Source organism: Ostrea edulis, chromosome 1 (assembly GCF_947568905.1).
Source record: "Ostrea edulis chromosome 1, xbOstEdul1.1, whole genome shotgun sequence".
Lineage (NCBI taxonomy): Eukaryota > Metazoa > Mollusca > Bivalvia > Ostreida > Ostreidae > Ostrea > Ostrea edulis.
Genome location: NC_079164.1, coordinates 72981366 through 73008895, shown reverse-complemented (window position 1 = coordinate 73008895; position 27530 = coordinate 72981366). Strand labels below are relative to the sequence as shown.

Genomic DNA, 27530 nt, shown 5'->3' with positions numbered 1-27530 from the left:
CGAGTCACTATATTGAAGTATTTTTCGCATAGCCTGCCTTATATACATACATATTTATAAACATAATGTAGAGAAATACATTATCCTCTGCTGTAACACTATCTAAGTATGCTTTTTTCTTCTCGTATTTAAATTCTATGCATTTATATCTTTTACTAGAAATTTGGAATATTAGATTTATTACTGATATTCAATTATATATAACGTGATATAGACTAAATCTTGTTACATATCCTTGTGTAACTGAGGAACAAAAAGGAGTTGATAGCGCTGATTTTAACTGATTTTGATTTGCTTTGATGATTGCTTTTGAGACTGTGTTTTAAATGATTATTCTTGTGTATAATGGTATTAATGGTGTAGCAATCAGGTCACCTTTCTGAAATACTGTATTATTATAATCACTATTATAATGGTTTATTAGGTCTGTTATATTGAAATCTTGCTCTTTATCTGCTAAAAAGAACAAATAATGTCTAAGGATTCATTTCATGCATTGTACATCAACTTTGCATTTTGATAATCATAGTTTTGTTACTGGATGTTTGTCAATTTCTACTCAGGCTGATCGTTCCTTACACTCACATATACCTCTGTCAACGTCTCAAAATAAGCAATGTTATTCCAATGGTAAATTCACTTTTGTACGACTAATGAAACTGAGAAATACTTTATAAAGTATCGGGAAAATGTAGGTTAAGCAACTATTTGTAGTTTCCCCCCATTAGTTAGGCAAACACGGACCCCTGGAGACACCATAGGTGGGAGCAGGTGCCTAGGAGGAGTAAGCATAGGAGTTATGAGATTGATCACTGTTTGTTATCTTCGCCTTTCATACTCAACATTTCCCCATTTACTATTTCTTGTAATTTTATTCAAACAAAGAAAAATACAATTACAATTTCAATATTTAACATACTGTATTCTTGTTGACTTTTTTGTCTCCCCTGAACAAAACAAATGTTCGGAAAATTGATATCATGTCATTTTGTCACGTCTAGCAGCAACTTAAACGGAATATTTTCCAATGGAAACTTTTCGTCATTGATAAGCTGCAGGAGACTTAAGACAATCTGCAAGAAATCCCCCATTCTGTAAACGGTAAGCTGCACCAGGTATCGTATCTTTAATATTTCTGATTGTTTGGTCATACTGAGCTTTATCAAATAGACATTTTTATTTTTCGGAAGATTTTTTTGCAATGTTTTTCCTTTTCTTGGCGCGTTATTGCCTTGTTCCACAGCATTCATACATGTGTGATATTTTTTGAGTTCATAGTTTGCCTGTATTTGTGTAGTCATCGTATTTCGTGTTTGGGACTAATTCAACTCTTAATGATGCTTATTTTCTTTCTGGTATATATGTTGCCTATTTTTCCCCTTATATATATTAAGGAGGTACTCTACATCGTCATAATACAAGGTGAAGATAACGAACAGTGATCAATCTCATAACTCCCACAAGCAATACAAAATAGATAGTTGGGCAAACACGGACCCCCGGACACACCAGAGGTGGGATCAGGTGCCTACGAGGAGTAAGCATCCCCGGTTGACCGATCACACCCTCCGTGAGCCCTATATCCTGATCAGGTAAACGGAGTTATCCGCAGTCAAAATCAGTGTGCCAAGAACGGCCTAACAATCGGTATGAAACACGTCAGACAGCATTTGACCCAATGCGAGGTTGTATTGACGAACTAGATCGTAAAAATGGTGGTGGTTTCGTTGTAAAGCGTGTTTACTGACTATGATTTAGAGAGTTTGTACCATGGTCGGGTCGGGATGAAAATAGAATTATTCGATCTGGAATATAATTCTATTTTCATCCCGACCCGACCATGGTACAAACTCTCTAAACCATAGTCAGTAAACACGCTTTACAACGAAACCACCACCATTTTTATCACTCAGTACAACAGTGTATCACTCTTGTCATCAATGTAGTTTATCGATACTTGTCGTTTTTGCGTGTTATTTGTTTATGTAATATATGTCTCTTGATAAAGACGCGGGTTGCGTCAAAAATTCGAGTTTTAAATAACCAACAGTGTCGTGGCCTTTTCAGTGCTTTTATAAATTTCTTTACTGGCCTTGTATCTTCTCAGATCCGACACTTTAAGAAAGTAGGGTGTTTTTGGGTTTTTGTGCTGTGTGTGTGTGTGTGTGTGTATCGGAAGTTGACAATAAAAAAGCTGAATTTTGTCATACAGTTGAGTTGTTAGTTTGTCGTTAACAACTATGTCGAATAAAACATCTGAGTACGTAAGAGATGTAAAAGACTCCGTGGTATCTTATATTTCGATTGACATTTGAATGTACCTGTGCGTTGAATCAGGGTGGTGGTTAACAATTAAATATGTTTTAATGATTGATCACTAGATATAACTATTTCTTTCTTTTTTTTTTTTTTTTTTATTGAAAAAGCAATTGTATATAATATCAAAAGTCTAGCTTTTAATTTATCGAATGGAAACATTGGAATGGTTGTGAAAAGTGTTGGGATTCATACGTTTGGATGTTTTTGATTTGAGAAAAGTTATGTGAATTTAAATGACCTAAACGTTCTTTAGAATTTACACCACTTATGGCATATGAAACAGATTTTGTGTGGCATCGACTTCTAAAAACTCTTGTTTCGCAAGCATTGTAGAATCTTGATAAAACAGACTTTGTATGGCAACATTTCCTCATGCTCTGTTTCCTCATAAGCTGATAAGTAAAGTAATCACAATATATCAACCATTTTTGTCCCCCACCGCAACGCGGAAAGGGACATAGAAATACCGGTGTCCGTGTGTTTGTCCGTCCCACTTCACTTTCTGGGCGCAACTCCTCAGAAACCGCTCAACAGATTTTGTTCATATTTTGTAGGATTGTTAGTCACTATGTATAGTTGCTCATATTGCGCTGCCATTTTGATTCGACAGTTTTTACAAGAGTTATGGGACTTTGTTGAATTTGTACTGCTACACTATAGGAACACTTTGTGGACGCAACTCCCCAGAAGCCGCTCAATGGATTTCATTTAAATTTTGTAGGATTGTTAGTCACCATATGTAGTTGATCATATTGCACCGTCATTTTGATTCGATAAATTTTACAGGAGTTATGGAACTTTGCTGAATTTGTACATGCTACACTATAGAAACACTTTGTGGACGCAACTCCTCAGAAACCGCTCAGCGGTTTTTGTTCAAATTTTGTTGGATTGTTATTCACCATATGTAGTTGATCATATTGCGCCGTCATTTTGATTCGATAAAGAACGAGGGCCACGAATAGCCAGAAATGGCCCTTAGTCAGAACACGATATTATTCTCGGGGACAGAAGTCAAGAATATTAATTTTTCAAATATGTTATCGTTTTTCCGATATCTTTTCAATTCTTTGAGGTATTGACGTTCAAAGTACCCATTGTTTTGGCCATATTGTTATTAACGTCGCAATTTTGCAACGTAACGTCACAATTTTACAACGTTTTATGTACTTTTACGTGAAAGTTCTCTAAGTATAAAAGTGAAACAAAAACACTATTCAGTGCAGTTCAATTATAATATTGTAAATATTTAAATCTGGCTATGTTAATTCTATATTAAAACACACACCTATATATTATACTCGTATATCTCTTTCTCCGCTCTCTGTTTGTCTCCTTCCCTCTCTTTATGTTTTAATTTTCATTTAAATGCAACCATTCAACAGTTTTAAAGTAATATTAATTCAGCACCTCTTTACTAACTTTGTTATTTAAGTATGACATGAAGATAAATCCAATCCCAATATCTTAACTGTATAACCATTTATTGCACATACCGATATTTTTCGGGGGGGGGGGGGGGGGGGGGGGGGGGGAGTGTCTTAAAATGTACACGAAAACACGGTGGATCCAACCGTTGACTTACGAATAAGATCTATTGGCCTATGTATGTGGGTTTCAATATTACATGTAGTTAATGTTGCATATTGATAACTTCTTTTAACAATCTTTTATAAGTTTGCGGATTTTTATTTTTATTATTTGTTTGGGGGGTTATTATCCCACATGTACATGTAAACACGCCGAAAACAGTAATAGCCAGGGGCTTCGGACAGCGGCGTAATTTCAGACGCACGTTGGTACATGTACAAGGACAGTGAGTAAACATTTTCATCCTATGTTTCACACTTTTATTTTGTTTTGCTATATAGAAAGTTATGTTTATGATGTGTGCGTGTGTGTGTGTGTGGGGGGGGGGGGGGGATAGGGAAACTGTACATTTACAGAACACATGAACATTTAGTTGAGCCATATGGAGATAATTTATTTGACATCAGGCTAAAAAATTGTTCACGTTAACTCATCACCAGGTAAAATATGTTCCATTTACCTAATTTCATTAGTTTCCTATCTAGATCATTTATTACAATAATATCTAGACCTGTGTGTATTTTAAAATGCCTTAATTATTATCATTAACTCCATAACATCTATGAAACGAATTCATTAATTGAAAAATCTTATTCTGATACTACTACATATAATAAAACCAAACTCCCTCCTTGCATATATTTGGTTAGTGTGCAAACAAAATCAAGCGGATGTTATTTTCAAATAAATAGAAACAAGAATTTTATCAATCAAGGGGTTAACTACATGGTGAATTAGCACATCTGTAGTTTGGCATTCACCATAAAATTTGCTTATATTAACACTTTCACATTTCTTCCTGTCATTAGGTTTAGTTCTTTTCTTACTTAAAATGCATGAGGGAAACCTTTTCCCGTTATCAGACACTTCCTCCATGTTACAAACACTCAGACTAAATTAAGTAGGACAGTGTGGTGTAATATTGTGTTCAGTTCTTCCTTCTATAATACTTAGTAATATTTTACTTAATTATGTAGGAAAATATATTTAAAAAATAAATACATCAACTTTTACTTCAGGAACGAGTGTCATTCATATGTTCACCTCTATTTTAATCAGTATTAATGATATCTTTTTTTTTTTTCATTTGTCTTTTTTATTTTGTTATAAGATTTGTGGTTTTGAATATTTGCTGTTGAGACTGAATTTTCAATGATAAATATAATTGAAACAATGAAATATACACTATTTTCGTTAACATTCTTTTTACATTATTTTTTTTTTCATTTTCGAATTATTCATTATTATTATCCCTTTTTATTAACTGCCTTGTATTTTTGCTAATTAGATCAAATGTAATTCTGTTTGTCAATGAATTTCATTTAAAAGCAAAACAAGATCCATATTGCTAGATATATTTTTCGTATTCATATTTGTATGTATTTGTATATATTGATTCTTGATGGATAAAATATGCAATGGACCGGAATAGCTGTGTGTCGAAATATAACGGTACCCGATGACGTATGTCCAAATCGGTTGACACGTAAACAACCGAATGAATGTTGTAGATCTATACAGCCAACTGCCGTCCATTTTTCTGGGGCGTCCCGATTTTTTAGCATTTCCCGCACTTCCTCGAATTTCACACCGTTTTACAACAGCATACACGGTTTTCCGGTCCATTTTCAATAGATGTTTTGCACACTTTAACGTCATGCTAGGTCAAAAGGTCATAGGGAAAAAAAAATCTTACATCCGGGTCCTTTGTCAATGTGAAACAGCGAAGGACATATATTATGATCGGTGATATGACATTTTTAAAAACGGTTTCTATGCGAGATTTGTGTATTCCATTGAAATATATAAACTCTGAAGTTACATATTTTGTCAAAAATACGTCCGAAATACCCAAGGAATTGAACATTTAAAAATACAAGAAGGGGGGGGTACCGGAAGTCATGTCCACAAGCACCTGTGATATTTTGTAGGGGAAAGTAGTCCCGGAGAATTTGACGCTGTACGGAGTTTGGTGCAAAACATCTATAGTTTGGAAAAGTATTCGGATTTCGTGCATGGAATGTGAAATTCCGGTTATTTGCACAAAATAAAAAGTAAAAATTCACTTATCCCCCAGGCCTCGATCAAAAAAAAAAAAAAAAAAAAAAAAAAAAAACACAACAAAAAACCTCTTAACTTCTATGCAGTATGCAATATACTAATTTACAATTCATTAATATTTATTGGATCGAGGTCTGGGGGTTGTACAAATTGTTGGTGCATATTGTTGAATATTATCAACTTTTACAAAAATAACACAACTGCTATGGGTTTTGCATGTTATAATTTCCACGTACGTGAATTTTCGCGGAAAAAACACACTGGATTTATAAAGAAGAAGGTATAAGCTATTTCATACCATGGTGAAATTTTGGAATGAAGATACTTTATTTAACTCAAAATCACAGGGCCATATTTGGGTATTCGTGGCACTTGTTCTTTTACAGGAGTTATGGAACTTTGCTGAATTTGTACATGTTACACTATAGAAACACTTTGTGGACACAACTCCTCAAAAACCGCTCAACAGTTTTTGTTCAAATTTTGTTGGATTGTTAGTCACCATATGTGGTTTCGATACATTTTACAGGAGTTATGGAACTTTGTTGAATTTGTACATGCTACACTATAGAAACACTTTGTGGACGCAACTCCCCAGAAACCGTTTTTGTTAAAATTTTGTTGGATTGTTAGTCACCGTATGTATTTGATTATATTGCGCCGTCATTTTGATTCGATAAATTTTACAGGAGTTATAGAACTTTGTTGAATTTGTACTTGATACACTATAGAAACACTTTGTGGACGCAACTCCTCGGAAACCGTTTTTATTCAAATTTTGTTGGATTGTTAGTCACCATATGTAGTTGATCATATTGCGCCGTCATTTTTATTCGACAAATTTTAGTACAGGAGTTATGGGACTTTTATTCTTCAACTTTTTTGCGGCGGTGTGGGACATGACTATGTGTAGCAATCTTGTTCGTCATTGCTTTTGTAATATTGAGCGCATGCTTGCCATCTTGTAGAATTTACACCGACTACATGTATACCGATTCAATCAGAATAAACCGACACACGTCATTTAAAACTATATATTTATTAAACTGGAGCCAAGACGAAAAGGCAATGGAGGATAACTGAACATGAAATTATACATGTAATTACTGAGAATAAAGTTATCTCCCTCATATTAATCAGTTATATACTACTACATGCACTGATACTACATCCCTTTCTTTCTCACCAAAAGCCCAAGTCTCAACGAAACCTATCTTATACACATCACAATTGTACACTAGAAACCATATGTTTATTTCAAGAGACAATCACATTCCCCTATGCAAATAAAATATCTTGAGCAAACTCACTACTGCTATATAAAGAACCTACATAATTATCATGCTAGATCATCATAATTAATGCACATGAACTACTTCAGACCATTGAAAATCCCTCAAAATTGGGTGCAAGTTTCTTGTTTCTTACAGGTCTACGGCTGACAATTTTATCAACATTTGTGTCACAGGTATCATTAGAAATACTGACAGGCTCAGATCTACAATCACTTTCTGGTTGATATCAATATTTGTTTCATAGTTTTCATCAATAACTTCAACATCATTAATATATATGTATGCGGACTTTGATGTACATGTACACATACTTTTTCTCATTACACTTCTTTAAATGAGTGACATTTCGTTGGCACCCCTGATCTGATTCAACAACTTTTACTGCACTGTACCCATTCATCTGAACCACTTTAAAGGGTCATCTATTAAATGCTGTAGACAACATATTCTCGCGGTCATGTTTCACGAGAACTTGATCACCTGCACGATTATCGGCTTCATGTGCCCTACGACGTTTATCTGAATACACTTCGCCTTTTTCATTTCTTTCCACATCACGGTCGAGTACATCAAGGTCATCAACATAATAGCAAAAAAGCTCAGGCAACTTTGTGCGAAGTCTATACGACCAAAGAGAAACTGAGATGGACAAACACCAGACGACTAGTGCGGTGCATTCCGATACAACACAACAAATAGACCACGTTTCGATTTCCAATCCTGACCTTCAGCATATGCTATTTACAGATCTATTCTAACGCTCCACTTTGCCGTTTGCATTCGGCCATGAAGAAGCCGTTTTATGATGGGTGTCATTGTTTAACATGAAATTTTTCAATTGCTCGTTTACAAACTTAGGGTCATTTTCGGTATGGATTGAAAACGGCAATTCGTGATCATAAGTTTAACAAAATTTAAATCTGTTATGTTATTTGACGAAAATATTTTCGTAACCACTACCTCAAAATATCCAATGAAACTAGATGATCACAGTTAAATAATATTGAATAGAGAACGAATTTTTAAATGCTTATTTGAATTGTTGCGCACATGAATGAAATGAACGATATCTTTACTCTAAATGAATTTAAGAACATTTTAAAAAATAATTACATGCATTATATTCATTGTTTGCCCATCTCTGTATTTTGTATTGCTTATAGGAGTTATGAGGTTGATCACTGTTCGTTATCTTCACCTTGGGAATTTATTAAAAAACGCCTACGTGAGGAGAAAAAAAAATCGCTTGGTGTGGCTTTCAATGCGACTTTTAGGCCTAGATATATGCAAGGTGAAGATAACGAACAGTGATCAATCTCATAACTCCTATAAGAAATACAAAATAGATAGTTGGGCAAACACGGACCCCTGGACACACCAGAGGTGGGATCGGGTGCCTAGGAGGAGTAAGCATCCCCTGTTGACCGGTCCCACCCGCCGTGAGCCCTATATCCTGATCAGGTAAACGGAGTTATCCGCAGTCAAAATCAGTGTGCCAAGAACGGCCTAACAATCGGTATGAAACACGTCAGACAGCATTTGACCCAATGATAGGTTGTATTGACGAACTAGATCGTTATAACGACCATAAAGTTTGCGAAATGCTGACTCCAATCGAGATTGTTTTAAACCCCTGTACCATCAACTTGTTTGTCAGTAGCTTACCTCGATTTAAAAACTGACTATACGCAGAACAACGTATTATCTATTAACAATAATAATTTTCATTCATATGTCAATTTGATATATCCCTGTGGACTCGAAATAAAAGATACCACAGCGTCGTCCACTTCTGCTCCATAATTAGATATTTTATTGAAAATAAAAATAAACGGCAAACTAACAACTCAACTTTTTGATAAACGGGATGGTATCAGCTTCTCTATCGTCAACTTCCGATATTCATATAGCAACACTTCATTATCAAGTGCATATGGTGTTTATATCTCTCAACTGATCAGAGACGCAAGAGCCTCTTCTGCGTATCATCAGTTTTCCAATCGAGACAGGCTACTGACAAGCAAGTTGATGGTGCATGGGTTGGAACAGTCTCGTTCGAAGTCAGCATTTCGCCAAGTCTATGGTGGTTATAACAATCTAGTTTGCCAATGCAACTTATCAATGGGTCTATTGGTGTCTGGCGTGTTTCATACCGATTGTTACGCCATTTTTGGCACATTGATTTTGACTACGGGTAATTCCGTTTACCTGAACAAGACATAGGGTTGTGACTGGTTGACAAGGAATACTTACGCTTCCTAAGTACCTGATCCCACCTATGTTAGATCCAGAGGTCAACGTTTGCCCAACTCTTTATTTTGTATGGCTTGTAAGAGTTATGAGATGGATTACTGTTCGTCATTTTCACCTTTGATAGTTATATGGAAAATAGATATTTACTTGCATTGGTAAATAGAACGAAATTCATTTTTTTTATATAATAACTTAATTAAAAGCTTGCTCTTTATCTGCTGAAAGAAATATATTATACCCATTAAATCATGGTTTCGTTACAAATGTTTGTGTGCTACTAACATGGTGCTCGTTAAAAGCTGAAGTACGAATGTTTCGATCTCCTTCATGTTCTTCAATTGAATTGCCAACAAAAGAAAGTTAATGTTTTAATAATCAGATAAAGAACACAACTTTGATAGAAAATGTCGTTTATTGAATAGTACTCCGTAAATGACGAAACTTTGTAATGATATGATGGTCAGTGATGACCAGAGACAATGCTAAAATTAAACTCAACATCACACAAATATTATGTAATCAGAAAGTCCCTTCAAAAAGCATATGATTATATATATGTTATCTACTAACAATAAATGAGGTGATGAAACGCAACGTTACGCTGAAGTCCATTTGGCAAATGATGATCAGATCACCCAAAAGCGATATAACGAAGTGAACATTAAAGGTGGGCATGATATACAATGATAATCTCTCGCATTTGATTAGCGTATCGAATTACAGTGTTTTACTAATGGTAATATTCCGGCATTAGATCGCTGAGTGCACAAACTTACAGGACAGACTTGATGAAGGTCATTTGTATATACACTTATTCTTTAAGATTCACTTAATACGGATTAGAATTTCATATTTGAAGCACGTTTGAGTCAGAAAACATTAAATTCTTTCGACATGAAGCAGAATGAGTTCAAAATTGATTGTAATATTTTCATATGTGTTCCACCGTTGATGAAAACTTATCAATTTTGAATTCCTGAACCAAAAACGAAACAGAAGTATTGTTGTTGTCTTTCTAATTCTTACATTACTTTGCAGTTTTTTCTGCCTTTTTTCTTGCGTTTTGGCAATTTTTCATAAACATGTTCATCTGAATCAGTTTCGACTGTGGGTTCTGATACTATGTTCATGGGAGAATAATCGGATTCGTCTAAGTTTCTGTCGCTTGGTAACTGTTTCCGACGTTCCCAATTCATGGCTGGACAGTGGAAAAGATGTGTTGTTAACATGCTACGGGTGAGGATCATCTTGCATCCTGCGTCGAAATTTATGCAGTACATGACGAGTGCGGGGCATGTGTTTTCATAATGGTCTTCCCACTTACAAGCATGCAGAAGAGCACCACAGCCACATTCCTTCATAATGCATTTCTTGTTCACTGGAACTGTACAGTTACTGTTGTAGCAGTTTTCACAATGGTGGCTTTGCTCGTTGGTATTCTGCAAAAGATTATATGGGGGTAGACCCAACGCTTCAAAATTCATGACTGGACAAGTACGTAAATGTTCTGTAAGAAGTATTCTGGAAATTTTATATTGGCATCCATATTCTTTATTGATGCAGGGAATTTCCTTAAATAGACAAATTCGTTTGTGATCTTTGATTTTACATGCATGCAATTTCATCGAGCACCCTTTGTTAGAACATCGTTTGATCATGCACTCTGGCTCCTCTGAACAGCTGATGTTGTGACAATGAAGACAATGTTCGTGTATGTCATTATACTTTACAGATGGTCTTCCGTTCGCAAACGTTTGCTGATAGTCACCAGAGTGTCGATGGAAACTGAAGCTTGGAGTCCTTAATTCTGCTTTCGTCATTTTAGTGCAATGCTGTAGATGATACGAGAGCTTGTTTCTTGGCATTTCCATTTTGCATCCGATAGTTTTGTTGATACAAGAAATGATAGTGTATTTACACATTTCATCATGCTCTCGCTGTTTGCATCTATGAAAAAAAGCTTCACATTTGTTCTTGCATTTTACCACAGGACAATCCTTCATTTTTTCGCAATTCCTGTGAAAACAGGCTAAACAATGCTCATGAGGAAATTCGGATGACTCATGTTCTTCAATATCTCCCTGATCACTAATGGGTCTTTTTGTCTCTCTTTCTTCCTTCAATTTGAGCCTGATTAAGCTGGTAGATAAGTCCTTAACGGATATTCCACTCAGTTCGTCCAACAAGGGCTTCTTTATCGTCACAGATTTGTTCAAATTAACCTTTTCTCGACTTGCTTTAGTTTGAACATGGTCAGTGTTCTTTACAACACTGGTTTTCCTTTTAGAATATAGCGATGAACCTGCAGAGAGTATTTGGTTATCAAACACTATTCCATGGTTTGGTATTGGCGATGTTTGATTTTCATCCGTAAGACACTTTAATTCGTCCTCCGTCTTCTTTTCCAACAGTTGCTCGTTCAAACTCCGCTTTAGGTTTGAAACAGAAATATTTCCAAAGTTTACGGAGACACGATTGGATGTTTCACGCGCAGTATTGTATTTAGATTTATGTTCACCCTGATCGGATCGTAGTTGAACTAGATGTTTGTTCTCATCGTCTCCATGATAACTGAACACTATACCAGGCGTTTTCCCGTACACCGATTTACCAAAATCTTTGATATTCTCATGAGACATCTTGTGCAAATTACGCCTTCCAAATGGAATGTCTTCCTAACGGGTTCAGTGGATTTTCCCGGGAAGAAGGAAGTTTGTGTGTTTGTAACGGAAATTAGTAATGAATATTCATTTTTGAATTGACAGTTAGTGGAGTGACATCCCGTTGGAAATGTTGCACTTAGCTTTAAATAAATGAGACATAGTAAATCTATCATATACGTAAGTAGTAACTATACAAAAAGAAAATAGCTATTTCTTTCTTTTAAAATTGACCCTCATTCTAATTTCCTGTTTGGTTTAAATGATTCAACTTTACTTTTACTCGATAAAATTAATGTACAATTTGATGAGAAACACAGTATGCTATTTTCAGAAAATATCATTAAAGGAAATTCCCCTATGACGTTAAGTTCATGATAAAGAATTACATATCATACAGTAACTGTAAATTTGGGTCACAAACCAAGATAAACCCTGCTCCTATCTCCCATGTTTGAAATACGGTGTCATAAACTAAATAGCTTTATAGGATTGAAAGCGAAAAACATGTCCTTGGGATTCACGTGAGTATATTTTCTTTCAAAAGTAGATATTTGAAGTCATTTAACATCTGATTTGAAAATTGGAGAAACCTATCTTTTTTCTCACTGATATCTGAAATATTCGTGCCTCGTCTGTATTACATTGGCTTGTTGTGAAATACGTGCAGTTTTGAATTTTTTGATCGAGGAGAAGACGGAAATCAGACTGTAGGATACGTTAGAGGTCTCATGACCGGTAATGGACACTTCACTGAGAGACGGTAAATAACAGTAAACAGCGGATATGCCCGATTTACCATAATGGACAATAATTTTCACAATTTCGCTTACGTAATTTCCCTCCTAACTGGAGAAGGCACAGTTTGTTGCGGTCCTGAGTTCATGACGTCAATATGAGGAATACATAGAGCATTTACTATATTAAAGGAAGTTTTCTTATAATGAATGGCGTTGTTTTCGCAAGCAATGTAGAGTCATAATGTAAGAAAGTTTGTTGGTACATGTATCACAACCTTTCCTCGTCCTCTCTGTAAAAGTCAATCATTTTTTTATCCTTACTTTTTCAAATTTTTGACGACCAAACCGTAATTACTTCCAACTCTATCCTGCAATCAACACGAACCTCACAAGAGTAATCATCATGCTGGTATACCGTATACTTACCTGATTCACATTCACATCATTTATCAACTGATATTGGAGAACGTTAAAAGATTAGCAGTCCTTTACTTAAGCTGTCTGAGAACAACTTGCAATATAACTGGTACCATTTATTGTAAATGTTGTATTGCCACTTCTCGTCATTCAGTGGTTATAGTCTGTGATTGAATGTTTGAAACCATTTTCGCCGTTTGAACAGTAAAATCTGTTACATGCACGTGATGTGGTCAGTCTATAGCTAAATGTATGTCAGATGGCAATGATCTGCAGGTGATTTGGAATTTTAAAATCGAAGTAACTACAATGTAATCTTTCTGTTTCTGTAGAAAGAACAAGAGCCACGAATACCCAAATATGGCCCTGTGATTTTGAGTAAAATAAAGTATCTTCATTCCAAAATTTCACCATGGTATGAAATAGCTTATACCTTCTTCTTTATAAATCCAGTGTGTTTTTTCCGCGAAAATTCACGCATATAGAAATTTTAACATGCAAAACCCATAAAAGTTGTGCTATATTTGTAAAAGTTGATAATATCCAACAATATGCACCAAAAATTTGTATAACCCCCAGGCCTCGATCCAATAAATATTAATGAATTGTAAATTAGTATATTACATACTGCATAGAAGTTAAGAGTATTTTTGGATCGAGGCCTGGGGAGTGAATTTTTACTTTTTATGTTCTGCAAATAACCGGAATTTCACATTCCATGCACGAAATCCGAATACTTTTCCATTCTATAGGTTTAATACAAATCGTAATATTTAAATATCATAGTTGGGGATTGTTCCATTGTCTTTTTACAAAACCAGTAATTATTCAAAGTTAATAAAATATTATTATTTCAATAAATATTATTGAAATAAAACCGGATCCGCGCCATCGTCGGAATCGGGCTACGTACATCAATTGATTTTGCCCCCAAAATTTCAAATAGATTATATGCTCAATTTATGAACTTGAATATATATGTAACCATGTTAGGGATAGTTACAAAAACCTTGCACTAGTTAACAGTTTTAGTTATTTGATCAAACAATTACGAAGCTAAGTCCTCCAATCCACTCCAGATTCAATCGAGATCCACCCATCGTCTGCGCCGCGTCTTTACTTCCACACATTTTCTTTTTACGTTTTCACACTATATATATATTTTAATTATCTGAAGGCCGTTGAATTTAATAAATATCTGGCTTCACATGTTTCATCTCCGTGCATTCAGTTTTCTTGGCACTGATTAGCATGTTGAAATTGCAGTCGCAGTACATAAAAAGACTTGGAGGGCCGAGGGGTGCCTAACTCGATAAGCTACTTAGATGCGAAGATATATTGGCCTATCCCGTATTGTTTAATGATTTCTAAATTATAGTACAATATATGGGTACCAGACAAAAATTAGGCGTCCACATAACAATACAAAGGATAGACTGTTGGCTACAAGTATCTGAACTATCTACAACTGTTTACGTGTCAACCGATTTGGACATACGTCATCGGGTACCGTTATATTTCGACACACAGCTATTCCGGTCTATTGCATATTTCATCCGTCAGAAATCAATATATAGAAATACATACAAATATGAATAAGAAATATATATCTAACAATATGGATCTTGTTTTGCTTTTAAATGAAATTCATTGACAAACAGAATTACATTTGATCTAATTAGCAAAATTAAAGGCAGTTAAAAAAAGGGATAATAATAATGAATAATTCGAAAATGAAAAAGAAAAAATAATTTAAAAAGAATGTTAACGAAAATAGTGTATTTTTCATTGTTTCAATTATATTTATCATTGAAAATTCAGTCTCAACAGCAAATATTCAAAACCACAAATCTTATAACGAAATAAAAGAGACAAATGGAAAAAAGAAAATATCATTAATACTGATTAAAATAGAGGTGAACATATGAATGACACTCGTTCCTGAAGTAAAAGTTGATGTATTTATTTTTTAAATATATTATCCTACATAATTAAGTAAAATATTACTAAGCATTATAGAAGGAAGAACTGAACACATTATTAAACCACTTTTTTTGTCCTGCTTAATTTAGTTTGAGTGTTTGTAACATGGAGGAAGTGTCTGATAACGGAGAAAGGTTTCCCTCATGCATTTTATGTAAGATAAAAACTAAACCTAATGACAGGAAGAAATGTGAAAGTGTTAAAATAAGCAAATTTTATGGTGGATGCCAAACTACAGATGTGTTAATTCACCATAGAGTTAACCCCTTGGTTGATAAAATTCTTGTTTCTATTTATGTGAAAATAACATCCACTTAATTTTGTTTGCACACTAACCAAATATATGCGAGGAGGGAGTTTGGTTCTATTATATGTAGCAGTATCAGAATAAGACTTTTTAATTCATGAATTCGTTTCATAGCTGTTATGGAGTTAATGATAATAATTAAGGCATTTTGAAATACACACAGGTCTAGATATTATTGTAATAAATGATCCGGATAGGAAACTAATGAAATTAAATAAATGGAACATATTTTACCTGATGATTAGTTCACGTGAACATTTTCTTAGCTTAATGTAAAATAAATTATACCCATATGGCTAAACTAAATGTTCAGGTGTTATTCTGTACATGTACGGCTACTTTTGTAACAGTTTCCCTATCCCCCCCCCCACCCCACACACACACACTCATCATAAACGTAACTCCCTATATAGCAAAACACAAATAAAAGTGTGAAACATAGGATTAAAATGTTTACTCACTGTCCAAAGGAGACAAACAGAGAAAGAAGAAAGAGATGTACGAGTATACTATATCGGTGTGTGTTTTAATATAGAATTAACATAGACAGATTTAAATATTTACAATATCATAATTAAATTGCACTGAAAACACACACCTATATAGTATACTCTTACATCTCTTTCTTCAAAAACACTATTCAGTGCAATTTAATTATAATATTGTAAATATTTAAATCTGTCTATGTTAATTCTATATTAATAGTGTTTTTGAAGAAAGAGATGTACGAGTATACTATATCGGTGTGTGTTTTCATATAGAATTAACATAGACAGATTTAAATATTTACAATATTATAATTAAATTGCACTGAATAGTGTTTTTGTTTCACTGTAGCAAAGTGCGTCTGAAATAACGCCGCTGTCCAAAGCTTGGCTATTACTGTTTTCGACGTGTGTACATGTACATGCGGGATAATAACACCCCCCAAACAAATAATAAAAATAAAAACCCGCAAACTTATAAAAGATTGTTAAAAGAAGTGATCAATATGCAACATAAACTAAATGTAATATTGAAACGCACACACATAGGTCAATAGATCTTATTCGTAAGTCAACGGTTGGATCCACCGTGTTTTCGTGTACATTTTAAGACCCCCCCCCCCCTAAATTTTTTTTATCGGTATGTGCAATAAATGGTTATACAGTTAAAATATTGGAATTGGGTTTATCTTTATGTCATACTTAAATAACAAAGCTAAGTAAAGAGGTACTGAATTAATATTACTTTAAACCTGTTGAATGGTTACATATATAAAAATTAAAAAAATATAAAGAGAGGGAAGGAGACAAACAGAGAGAGAAGAAAGAGATGTACGAGTATACTATATAGGTGTGTGTTTTAGTATAGAATTAACATAGACAGATTTAAATATTTACAATATTATAATTAAATTGCACTGAATAGTGTTTTTGTTTCACTTTTATACCTAGAGAACTTTCACGTAAAAGTACTTGAAACGTTGTAAAATTGTGACCTTACATTGCAAAATTGCAACGTCAATAACAATCTGGCCAAAACAATGGGTACTTTGAACGTCAATAACTAAACAAAATGAAAAGATATCGGAAAAAGAATCACATATTTGAAAAAAAAGATATTATTGGCTTCTGTCCCCGAGAATAATATCATGTTCTGACTAAGGGCCATTTTTGGCTATTCGTGGCTCTGGTTCTTTATTTTTACCACCCGTGTTGCGATTTCGGCCCAGTCAACTTACATTGCAGTTTGACTTGCAACTCATGGTGTAATGGAAATCTCTCAATAGAAGAAAGCAATCTTTAGGAATCCCTATTCAATGTCAAGATGGTGATATCCTTGCAATTTATATAATGATTTTTACGTAGAATTTATCGTATTCTTCACAGAACAAATTAGAACAGTATCATATTATACATAATTTTTATATGTTACCCATTGATTAGATATTTTAGCATTCGCGTCTTGTGAATAAAACTCTCTCTCTCTATGAGTACAATATCTCTGTCATAGTAAATAAAGTGACAATGCTGATTTTTTCCACCTTGTTCATGCAACCGTAATAAATTTTCCCAATAAAGGTAGTTTTAATCTAATACAATTTGTAGATTTTTAATGCTAAACATACATGTATGTGGTTTTTGTTTTAAATTTTCAATATGAAATACAGTAACTATCTATTCATTTTTTAATAAAGATTTGAATGACAATGACTATTTAACATTGGTTGGATGATTGTTTGTTTGGCATCCCTTTGAGAATTTTTCACTCATAGTGAGACATCACCAATTGTAGGTGAAATACCGCACAGCGGGGGTTCGTTAACGTACCAACGCCTGTTGTGACACGGGATCTGGGCTTTAAGGTCATATCCGAAAGACCAATGATTCCCATCTTTGTAAATGCCGAGTGAATGGTAAAGGAGCAATCACTACCCATGTTTACGTCTTAGATTTGACGTTGCATTAGCGGGGCTCAAACTCACGACTTCCCGGCTACGAAACGATTGGTCTACCACTGAAATCTCGGGATCAGAACAAGTAAACACGTGAATTTATTCATATAATTTTAAACATGTAAAGTAATAATTCCATGTAAAATACCGTACTCTATTGTAGTATATCTAACTGCATATTATGTTGAAATTCACATTATTTACAATATTTAACATGAACATAATGCATAAATGTATAAAATCCGTATAGTTAAAGACTATGTGAACAGTGATCATTGTCTCTCATCATGTTAAAGATACCACTACACACATGTGTGTTGTTAATCATGCTTTAGTTTATTTAATTCCGTTGAGTTTGTTTTTTGTTGCCATGGTTTTTAGATAATTTGTTAGATTGACTAGACTTGGACACTAACATAACGTATGGTATCGCATTAATTTGTAATATGCGTCATATAATTTTTTCTCTATCCATTGTTGATGTAAGATTAATATAAACGTAAATGAACAAAGGCAAAGCAAATAAAAGCAAATGCACTCCTACCGAACTAAAATGTAGTTCTTGTTTTGAATATTTTTCCACGATTTGTTTTTTTTTCCATCAGAAAATCTGCTGGAAAGCAGATGCTTCAATTTGTAATCTCAGTACCCTTTACATTAATCAATGTTATGCGAGCAATTCTTTCCAAAGAATGAAGTCGCACTTTTTCCCCAGCAGGCTTTAAGATTTAATTTTTTTTTATTGTTGATATGGCTTCGGTGTTACCCGGTATACTGTGTCCTTTCTAGAACATACAATGATAGTATTCCTATCATCAAAGACGGCATACACTTTCTTAATTCAACCATTTTAACTTTATTATCAAAGTACATGATATGACCAAACGTTGATGATATGACAAACAAGTGGTTATATATATATATATATATATATATATATATATATATATATATAATTTGCAGCAGGAGCTCAAGATCAGGTATTCTCAGTTATAATATTTTGTCTCACATTATATTTTGCTCTCATTGTAAGGATACATGTATATGTAAGCCCCCTACCATATAGATTTTCTATGCAACAATGGAAACAATTGATGAGACTTTAGTCGAAATTAGTAAACTACAAACAGAGCCCAACAAATATATTTTCTGGACATCATGGTCTTTATGATATACATACACAGATCAATATAAAACAAATTGTGGATACATTCGATTCATGGAGTATGGATTTTGATATCATCTCAAAGATGTCCGAGAATTTGCCCATCTTAATAAAATTGCTGACAAAGTACACCCAACTGTCTATAATGACACCTGTTTCTACATAACAAATACAATACAGGGATGTTGCTGACAGAAATAAAATGTCGGAAATTGAATAGGTTGATTTAAGAGTAGACCTGTGCGGTAGAACATACCATTTGTAATGAAAATCTTGTACGGTACTAATTTTGATGCCCCAGATGCGCATTTCGACAAATAATATCTCTTCAGTGATGCTCAAGCCGAAATTTTGGAAATCCGAAATAACAATAAACTTTCAAGAACTAAAAGGAAAAACAGAGTGCCAAAGACTGGAGCCAAATTCGTCTGAGACTCAGAGCTATGCATGACGGAGATAATCCTTAAAGAAGGTGTATGGAAATTAAGGACGATACAAACTACAAAGGAAATAATGCCGTGTTTATGGAATAAATAAATCTTTGGCCATCATATTAGAATCTTTGTTTCCCTCTCAATACTTGGTTCAATACTGGGAGATTAAAATCTTGTCAATTTAGCTTGATTCCTCCTAGTTGTGAAGACTTACTTTGTTGGACTGACCAAAGCATAAAATATGTTTTAATTTGATATGTTTTATCAAATGATTTGGAGAGCGCAAACGAATATAATTGTAGATTGTTTTGAAAATGCAGTAATAAACTGAATAATTCAACTCCCAAGTTGTGTTTCGCATGCTATGTCCAAAGTAAGGGCACCAACCTGCATCAAAACTTCTAACATTATTCATACTTTCCGTCTTGTTACTTCCCGTTAGGATCCGAGTTAGAATAGGTCATCAGTACCCCTTGCCTGTCGTAAAAGGCAACTAAATGGGGCGGTCATTCGGATGAAACCGCAAAAAGGCCCCGTATCACAGCAGGTGTGACACGATAAAGATCCTTCCTTGCTCAAAGACCGTAAGCGCCGAGCATAGACCTAAATTTTGCACCCATTCATCGGCAATGGTGACGTCTCCATATGAGTGAAACATTCTCGAGCGGACATTACGAAATTTACAACCAACTGACCTTCATTTTATTTGACGAGATACACATGTATACGCTGTATCATGTGATACATTTAAATTTTTGGAAAAGTTAACCTTGAACCAATGGTCTTGTGTTATCTGTTAAGACTTTACAAGCAAGGTATGTAAGCAAATATGAAGTACTAGCATCTAGCGATTTTGTTGTAAAACCATGTAGGTCAGTGTTAAAGTTTACACAAACAGAAAGATAGACGTCTTCGATCTGCAGCAATGAATAAAAGCCTGATCAATAACACTATCGTGTCTCCATACATTACCCCGGCTCGTAACAATCGAAATCAGCCGTTGAAAGTAAAGTCCATCCTTTTTGCAAAATGATAATTTTTTTGGCATGGAACAATTTTGAAATAACCAATCTGAAGGATTTGAATACATCAATCATTAACAAAACACATATGCATAGAAAGAGACTCTCAATTTCAAAAGTTGTTTTTTTTTTCCAGAGAATCCAGCAGTGTCACATATGCCACAAACTCTACCAATACGTCCTCACAAATTACATGTGCAGATGTTGAACGACTGCTATATGGATATGATCTCCTTCCAGCTTTGGGGGTAACTTTTATCAATTCACCACGGCCTAAACTATATGTTAATGACACTAGAGAAATATATCTACTAGTATATTTACATTCTACTTTCATTTTTGAGGAAGAGCCAAACGTTAGAATAGATGTAGTATATTCATCAGGATTCATCCGCGCACTGTTTACCACAGCAGTATATTCATAATGAAATCCCTACGACCATTATAATGTTTAGGGATAACAAAGGCATAAACATTACAAATGTAAATTCCACATACCATATTATTATAATGATTGTATATATTGACCTAGCTGCAGAACTGTAACTCTGTGAGGAAATAGTAGGACAGATCAGAGAGCTACAGATCCATCCCTTCTAAAAACATTCGATTTACGACGCACAAAAAACCTGACCACGGTTGAGGCCTCATATCGTTGTATTCTTGTATTGACATCTCATAATTTTATTTCAAAAAATTATTTTCCTACTATACTTGTGTCCAAACATACCTTCAAATATTCATTAAATCCCCGTACGACCCGAAAACTCGCAGCTTTTAATGATTTCGTGGTTGTTTTTTTTGACGTACCCATGTTAGGTAGCCAGTCAGTACTGTTGATATCGATTCATAATATTCATTACAAGTTATGTATTCGGTTTTCATTTATTATAAACTCGAATAGTAAATAGAAATTAAAGATACATCTATAGATTGTCTAAAGGTAAAAAAGCTCTTGAGTATTGAAAATACTACAAAAGCCCCATCTGTCGCTTGCGGCAGGGATGGGGACCGCGCCAGACTATTGAAAGCCGGATAGTACTTACTGAGGTTACCTATTTGAATAATTATCATTTAACCGCTATATTTGACCAGAAATGTCGAACATCGTCAAACTTAGGGGTATTTGTCGCAAATAATAGTTTACTACAAAAGTAACTGAAAATAAATCACATATCAAATACTGTCTGACTTGTTTCATACCAATTGTTAGACCGTTCGTGGCACACTGATTTTGACAACGGATAACCCCCGTTTGCCTGATCGGGATATACATGTAGGGCTCACGACGGGTGTGACCGGTCGACAGGGGATGCTTACTCCTCCTAGGCACCTGATCCCACCTCTGGTGTGTCTATCCAGGGGTCCGTGTTTCCCCAACTATCTATTTTGTATTGCTTATGGGATTTATGAGATTGATCACTGTTCGTTATCTTCACCTTTCATAAGATTCTTCTAATCAAACCCCAAATATTGAAGTCATTGGGAGATCTATGCCTACGAATATTAATAATTGACCCAGTCATCATAAATATGTTTCATTACTTCTAAGTTCAACTTAACATTAAAAAACAGCTTGCCTGCACCAACTTAACAAATCAATGCGCTTCGTAAACTCGGGGATGTGGAACTGGTATACAAGAATGAAACCAGGTGGACAACAATGTTGTTTTCAAAAAGCGAAAGACGAGTCATTATTCTCATGAAAGGTGAAGATAACGAACAGTGATCAATTTCATAACTCCTATAAGCAATACAAAATAGAGATTTGGGCAAACATGAAACCCTGGATATACTGTACCATAGGTGGGATCAGGGGCTTGGGAAGAGTAAGCATCCCTTGTCGACCGGTCACAACCGCCGTGAGCGTAATTCATTGCTTTAACTAAGCATGTTTAATTGCTTGTTATAACCTTAAAGTAATGAGGCATACATCAAGTCAAAATATGGCTATTTTTTCACATTTCAGGTGTTTACCATACTGATTCTGATTTTTCTGGAAAAGAGAAGATACAAAAAGTCTATTTTGTTTGGAAGACCAGGGCTGCCAGTGTAAGGATATAATATAGCAGCGACCCTAGCGATCGAAGGGGGAAACAATTAATTGACTTGGCGAATCCAATAATCAATATTTCCGAATTGCCCAATAGTTGCTTCCCTTTATTGAACTCCTACTCAGGGTTAACACAAAATATGTTTTCGTACACACGCGATGAGTACAAATGCTTATCGCTGCGTTCATGTATTGCCTACAATATGATTACCATCTCTCATGCAACCACACGAACTGCAGGGGTACGCAAATTAATCCAGCTGCTGAGTATTTTAAATTCTAAAATAAAATAGCTCAAACAAAAATCAATAATCTTTATCTTTCTTTGATAAAAGTATCGCTTTTGTCGAGGAGGAAATGAATAATAATTTCATATCTAATTTAATGGCCTAACGCAAACAAATTAATCTTGATATTGTCAGTTTAATGTATATCAACGGCTGATATAAACAAAATTTACAATTTCATAACTTATCGTTATCTTCATAGCCAGCCTATAATATATACATACCTCTCGTACATCTACGCACCCATGTCTTCATTCAATAGAATACTGATTTACTGAAGAGCTGATCTTTCGGAAATTGCGTATCGGCGGGGTACAATATAAGACTGTACATGTAACATCATTGTCGCGGGGTGTGCTTGGGGTGTTGAGTGTTACTATATAATATAATGTCGAGGGCTCAATATCAATGTCAGTAGGATACAGTATTAGTTGTAGGGTATGATATAAAGCTGTTACAAAAATGTCGCCTGGGTACAGTTATAGTAATCTTTTGTGTGCCACACAAAAGGTTATTGGATACAAAATTAGTCGTGAGTATAATATTGATGACGTACATTTTTTGTGGAAATAATATATTGGTGACGGTATGATTTTCACGGCTATCATGTATAAAACGTATTCTAATATTATAACAATCCCGGAAGGTATTACAAATGGGCTAAAAAGGAATAAAAAAAAATGAATAGAATATCAAACTCATATCATAATTTTTGTTTACAGACCAATCAACATTTTGGACGGAAATAAAAATGCATTGCCGACAGCAGCTTGTTTTGGATGCTGCATCAATTATTTATTTTACATTCTATTTTTCAAAGACGAGTCAGCAAATGTTGAACCATGGCTAGCACGTACGTATTCATAAATTCGTCGAGTATAAAGTACCTAGGAATCTGCATGATGCCATTCTCTGATCTTGCACGTTCTATATCTTGTGTTCATGTATCGTGTTTATATGGATGAACGTGTCAGCATTTATTCAAATACCAGCATATGATAAATTGTTCTTGTAATGCACGGTTAATGACAACACTTTTCATGATATAATGAAGAACTGGGGCGTCGATCTTGCATGAACAGTAGTCAGAGAAAGCTCAGATCTTATGTAATGCTGTTGTCTTGAACAGTGAACATGTCACTATTATACATCTTGAACTTTTTCTTTTGCAAGCCTTTTACCTGTTGCAATATGTTATTTCTATGGGAATATCATACTACCCACTGTTTGCCTGTGTGAACTCTACATCCAAATTTGGACCACCGATCATTGGATTTCTGTACACTTCCATGTTGTGAGTAACAAAAGCAAGCGGCATTGATGCCAACATTGGTTAATGACTTCATTTCTTTGTTCATATTACAATCTGTAGTTCTTTGCTTTACTATTTTATTTGCATTTACCTTGCATATGATTGTTAGAGATAACGATGCATGTATATCGAAATCTACAAATTATTACATCACATATACACTGTATACATGACTGTAGACCGACTTCGCATGCTACACATAGGTTGAAACGAATTTTTTCTTGCAGTTAGAACTAAATGTGTATGTTACTCCAGTGTAACATTTTATTTACATGAGCTATAGTTATATAGGTGTGTCATTGTAAAAGGTGCTTTACATGAGATATAGTTATATAGGTGTGTCATTGTAACAAGTGCTTTGCATGATATATAGTTATATAGGTGTGTCATTGTAACAGGTGCTTTACATGAGATATAGTTATATAGGTGTGTCATTGTAACATGTTGTTTACATGAGATATACATAATATGTAGTTATATAGGTGTGTCATTGTAACAGGTGCTTTACATGATATATAGTTATATACATGTAGGTGTGTCATTATAACAGGTGCTTTACATCAGATATAGTTATATATGTGTGTCAGTGTAACAGGTGCTTTACATAAGATATTGTTATATAGGTGTATCATTGTAATAGGTGCTTTACATGAGATATAGTTATATAGGTGTGTCATTGTAACATGTTGTTTACATGAGATATAGTTATATAGGTGTGTCATTGTAACAGGTGCTTTACATGAGATATAGTTATATAGGTGTGTCATTGTAATAGGTGCTTTACATGAGATATAGTTATATAGGTGTGTCATTGTAACATGTTGTTTACATGAGATATAGTTATATAGGTGTGTCATTGTAACATGTTGTTTACATGAGATATAGTTATATAGGTGTGTCATTGTAACAGGTGCTTTACATGAGATATAGTTATATAGGTGTGTCATTGTAACATGTTGTTTACACGAGATATAGTTATATAGGTGTGTCATTGTAACAGGTGCTTTAAATGAGATATAGTTATATAGGTGTGGCATTGTAACAGGTGCTTTACATGAGATATAGTTATATAGGTGTGTCATTGTAACAGGTGCTTTACATGATATATAGTTAAATAGGTGTGTCATTGTAACATGTTGTTTACATGAGATATAGTTATATAGGTGTGTCATTGTAACAGGTGCTTTACATGATATATAGTTATATAGGTGTGTCATTGTAACAGTTGCTTTACATGAGATATAGTTATATAGGTGTGTCATTGTAACAGGTGCTTTACATGAGATATAGTTATATAGGTGTGTCATTGTAACAGGTGCTTTACATGAGATATAGTTATATAGGTGTGTCATTGTAACAGTTGCTTTACATGAGATATAGTTATATAGGTGTGTCATTGTAACAGGTGCTTTACATGAGATATAGTTATATAGGTGTGTCATTGTAACATGTTGTTTACATGAGATATAGTTATATAGGTGTGTCATTGTAACATTTTATTTACATGAGGTATAGTTATATAGGTGTGTCATTGTAACAGGTGCTTTACATGAGATATAGTTATATAGGTGTGTCATTGTAACATGTTGTTTACATGAGATATAGTTATATAGGTGTGTCATTGTAACAGGTGCTTTACATGAGATATAGTTATATAGGTGTGTCATTGTAACATGTTGTTTACATGATATATAGTTATATAGGTGTGTCATTGTAGCAGGTGCTTTACATGAGATATAGTTATATAGGTGTGTCATTGTAACATGTTGTTTACACGAGATATAGTTATATAGGTGTGTCATTGTAACAGGTGCTTTAAATGAGATATAGTTATATAGGTGTGGCATTGTAACAGGTGCTTTACATGAGATATAGTTATATAGGTGTCATTGTAACAGTTGCTTTACATGAGATATAGTTACATAGGTGTGTAATTGTAGCAGTTGCTTTACATGAGATATAGTTATATAGGTGTGTCATTGTAGCAGGTGCTTTACATGAGATATAGTTATATAGGTGTGTCATTGTAACATGTTGTTTACATGAGATATAGTTATATAGGTGTGTCATTGTAACAGGTGCTTTACATGAGATATAGTTAAATAGGTGTGTCATTGTAACAGGTGCTTTACATGAGATATAGTTATTTAGGTGTGTCATTGTAAAAGGTGCTTTACACGAGATATAGTTATATAGGTGTGTCATTGTAACATGTTGTTTACATGATATATAGTTATATAGGTGTGTCATTGTAACAGGTGGTTTACATGAGATATAGTTATATAGATGTGTCATTGTAACATTTTATTTACATGAGATATAGTTATATAGGCGTGTCATTGTAACAGGTGTTTTACATGAGATATAGTTATATAGGTGTGGCATTGTAACATGTTGTTTACATGAGATATAGTTATATAGGTGTGTCATTGTAACAAGTGCTTTACATGAGATATAGTTATATAGGTGTGTCATTGTAACATGTTGTTTACATGATATATAGTTATATAGGTGTGTCATTGTAACAGGTGCTTTACATGAGATATAGTTATATAGGTGTGTCATTGTAACATGTTGTTTACATGAGATATAGTTATATAGGTGTGTCATTGTAACAGGTGCTTTACATGAGATATAGTTATATAGGTGTGTCATTGTAACATGTTGTTTACATGAGATATAGTTATATAGGTGTGTCATTGTAACAGGTGCTTTACATGAGATATAGTTATATAGGTGTGTCATTGTAACATGTTGTTTACATGAGATATAGTTATATAGGTGTGTCATTGTAACAGGTGCTTTACATGAGATATAATTATATAGGTGTGTCATTGTAACATGTTGTTTACATGAGATATAGTTATATAGGTGTGTCATTGTAACAGGTGCTTTACATGAGATATAGTTATATAAGTGTGTCATTGTAACATGTTGTTTACACGAGATATAGTTATATTGGTGTGTCATTGTAACAGGTGCTTTACATGAGATATAGTTATATAGGTGTGTCATTGTAACAGGTGCTTTACATGAGATATAGTTATATAGGTGTGTCATTGTAACATGTTGTTTACATGATATATAGTTATATAGGTGTGTAATTGTAGCAGGTGCTTTACATGAGATGTAGTTATGTAGGTGTGTCATTGTAGCAGGTGCTTTACATGAGATATAGTTATATAGGTGTGTCAT

At 34.2% G+C, this 27530-nt stretch overlaps 2 protein-coding genes across 3 annotated transcripts in view; one reads left to right on the top strand and one right to left on the bottom strand.

Annotated features, from left to right (window-relative positions):
- Window positions 1–9911: 9911 nt before the first annotated feature.
- Window positions 9912–12175, bottom strand: LOC130053076 (uncharacterized). The gene has a single exon (XM_056159667.1). The coding sequence runs from the start codon at window positions 12155–12157 to the stop codon at window positions 10541–10543; it is 1617 nt and encodes a 538-aa protein (XP_056015642.1). The 5' UTR covers window positions 12158–12175; the 3' UTR covers window positions 9912–10540.
- A 407-nt stretch (window positions 12176–12582) lies between these two features.
- The window catches only part of LOC130053070 (stimulated by retinoic acid gene 6 protein-like), a 29180-nt gene continuing 14232 nt past the window's right edge, over window positions 12583–27530 (top strand). The window contains exons 1-5 of one of the 2 annotated variants that reach the window (XM_056159630.1): window positions 12583–12702; window positions 20820–20931; window positions 22653–22735; window positions 23746–23876; window positions 24197–24317. In XM_056159630.1, coding sequence (XP_056015605.1) covers window positions 12629–12702; window positions 20820–20931; window positions 22653–22735; window positions 23746–23876; window positions 24197–24317 — 521 coding nt within the window. In that variant the 5' untranslated portion in view covers window positions 12583–12628. Of the gene's footprint in view, window positions 12703–12816; window positions 12942–20819; window positions 20932–22652; window positions 22736–23745; window positions 23877–24196; window positions 24318–27530 lie in introns of those variants that run through there. The other variant, XM_056159642.1, reaches the window with a different exon arrangement.

Coding starts and splice junctions, on each gene's coding strand:
- LOC130053076 (XM_056159667.1), bottom strand. CDS start 12,157: ATGTCTCATGAGAATATCAAAGATTTTGGTAAATCGGTGTACGGGAAA.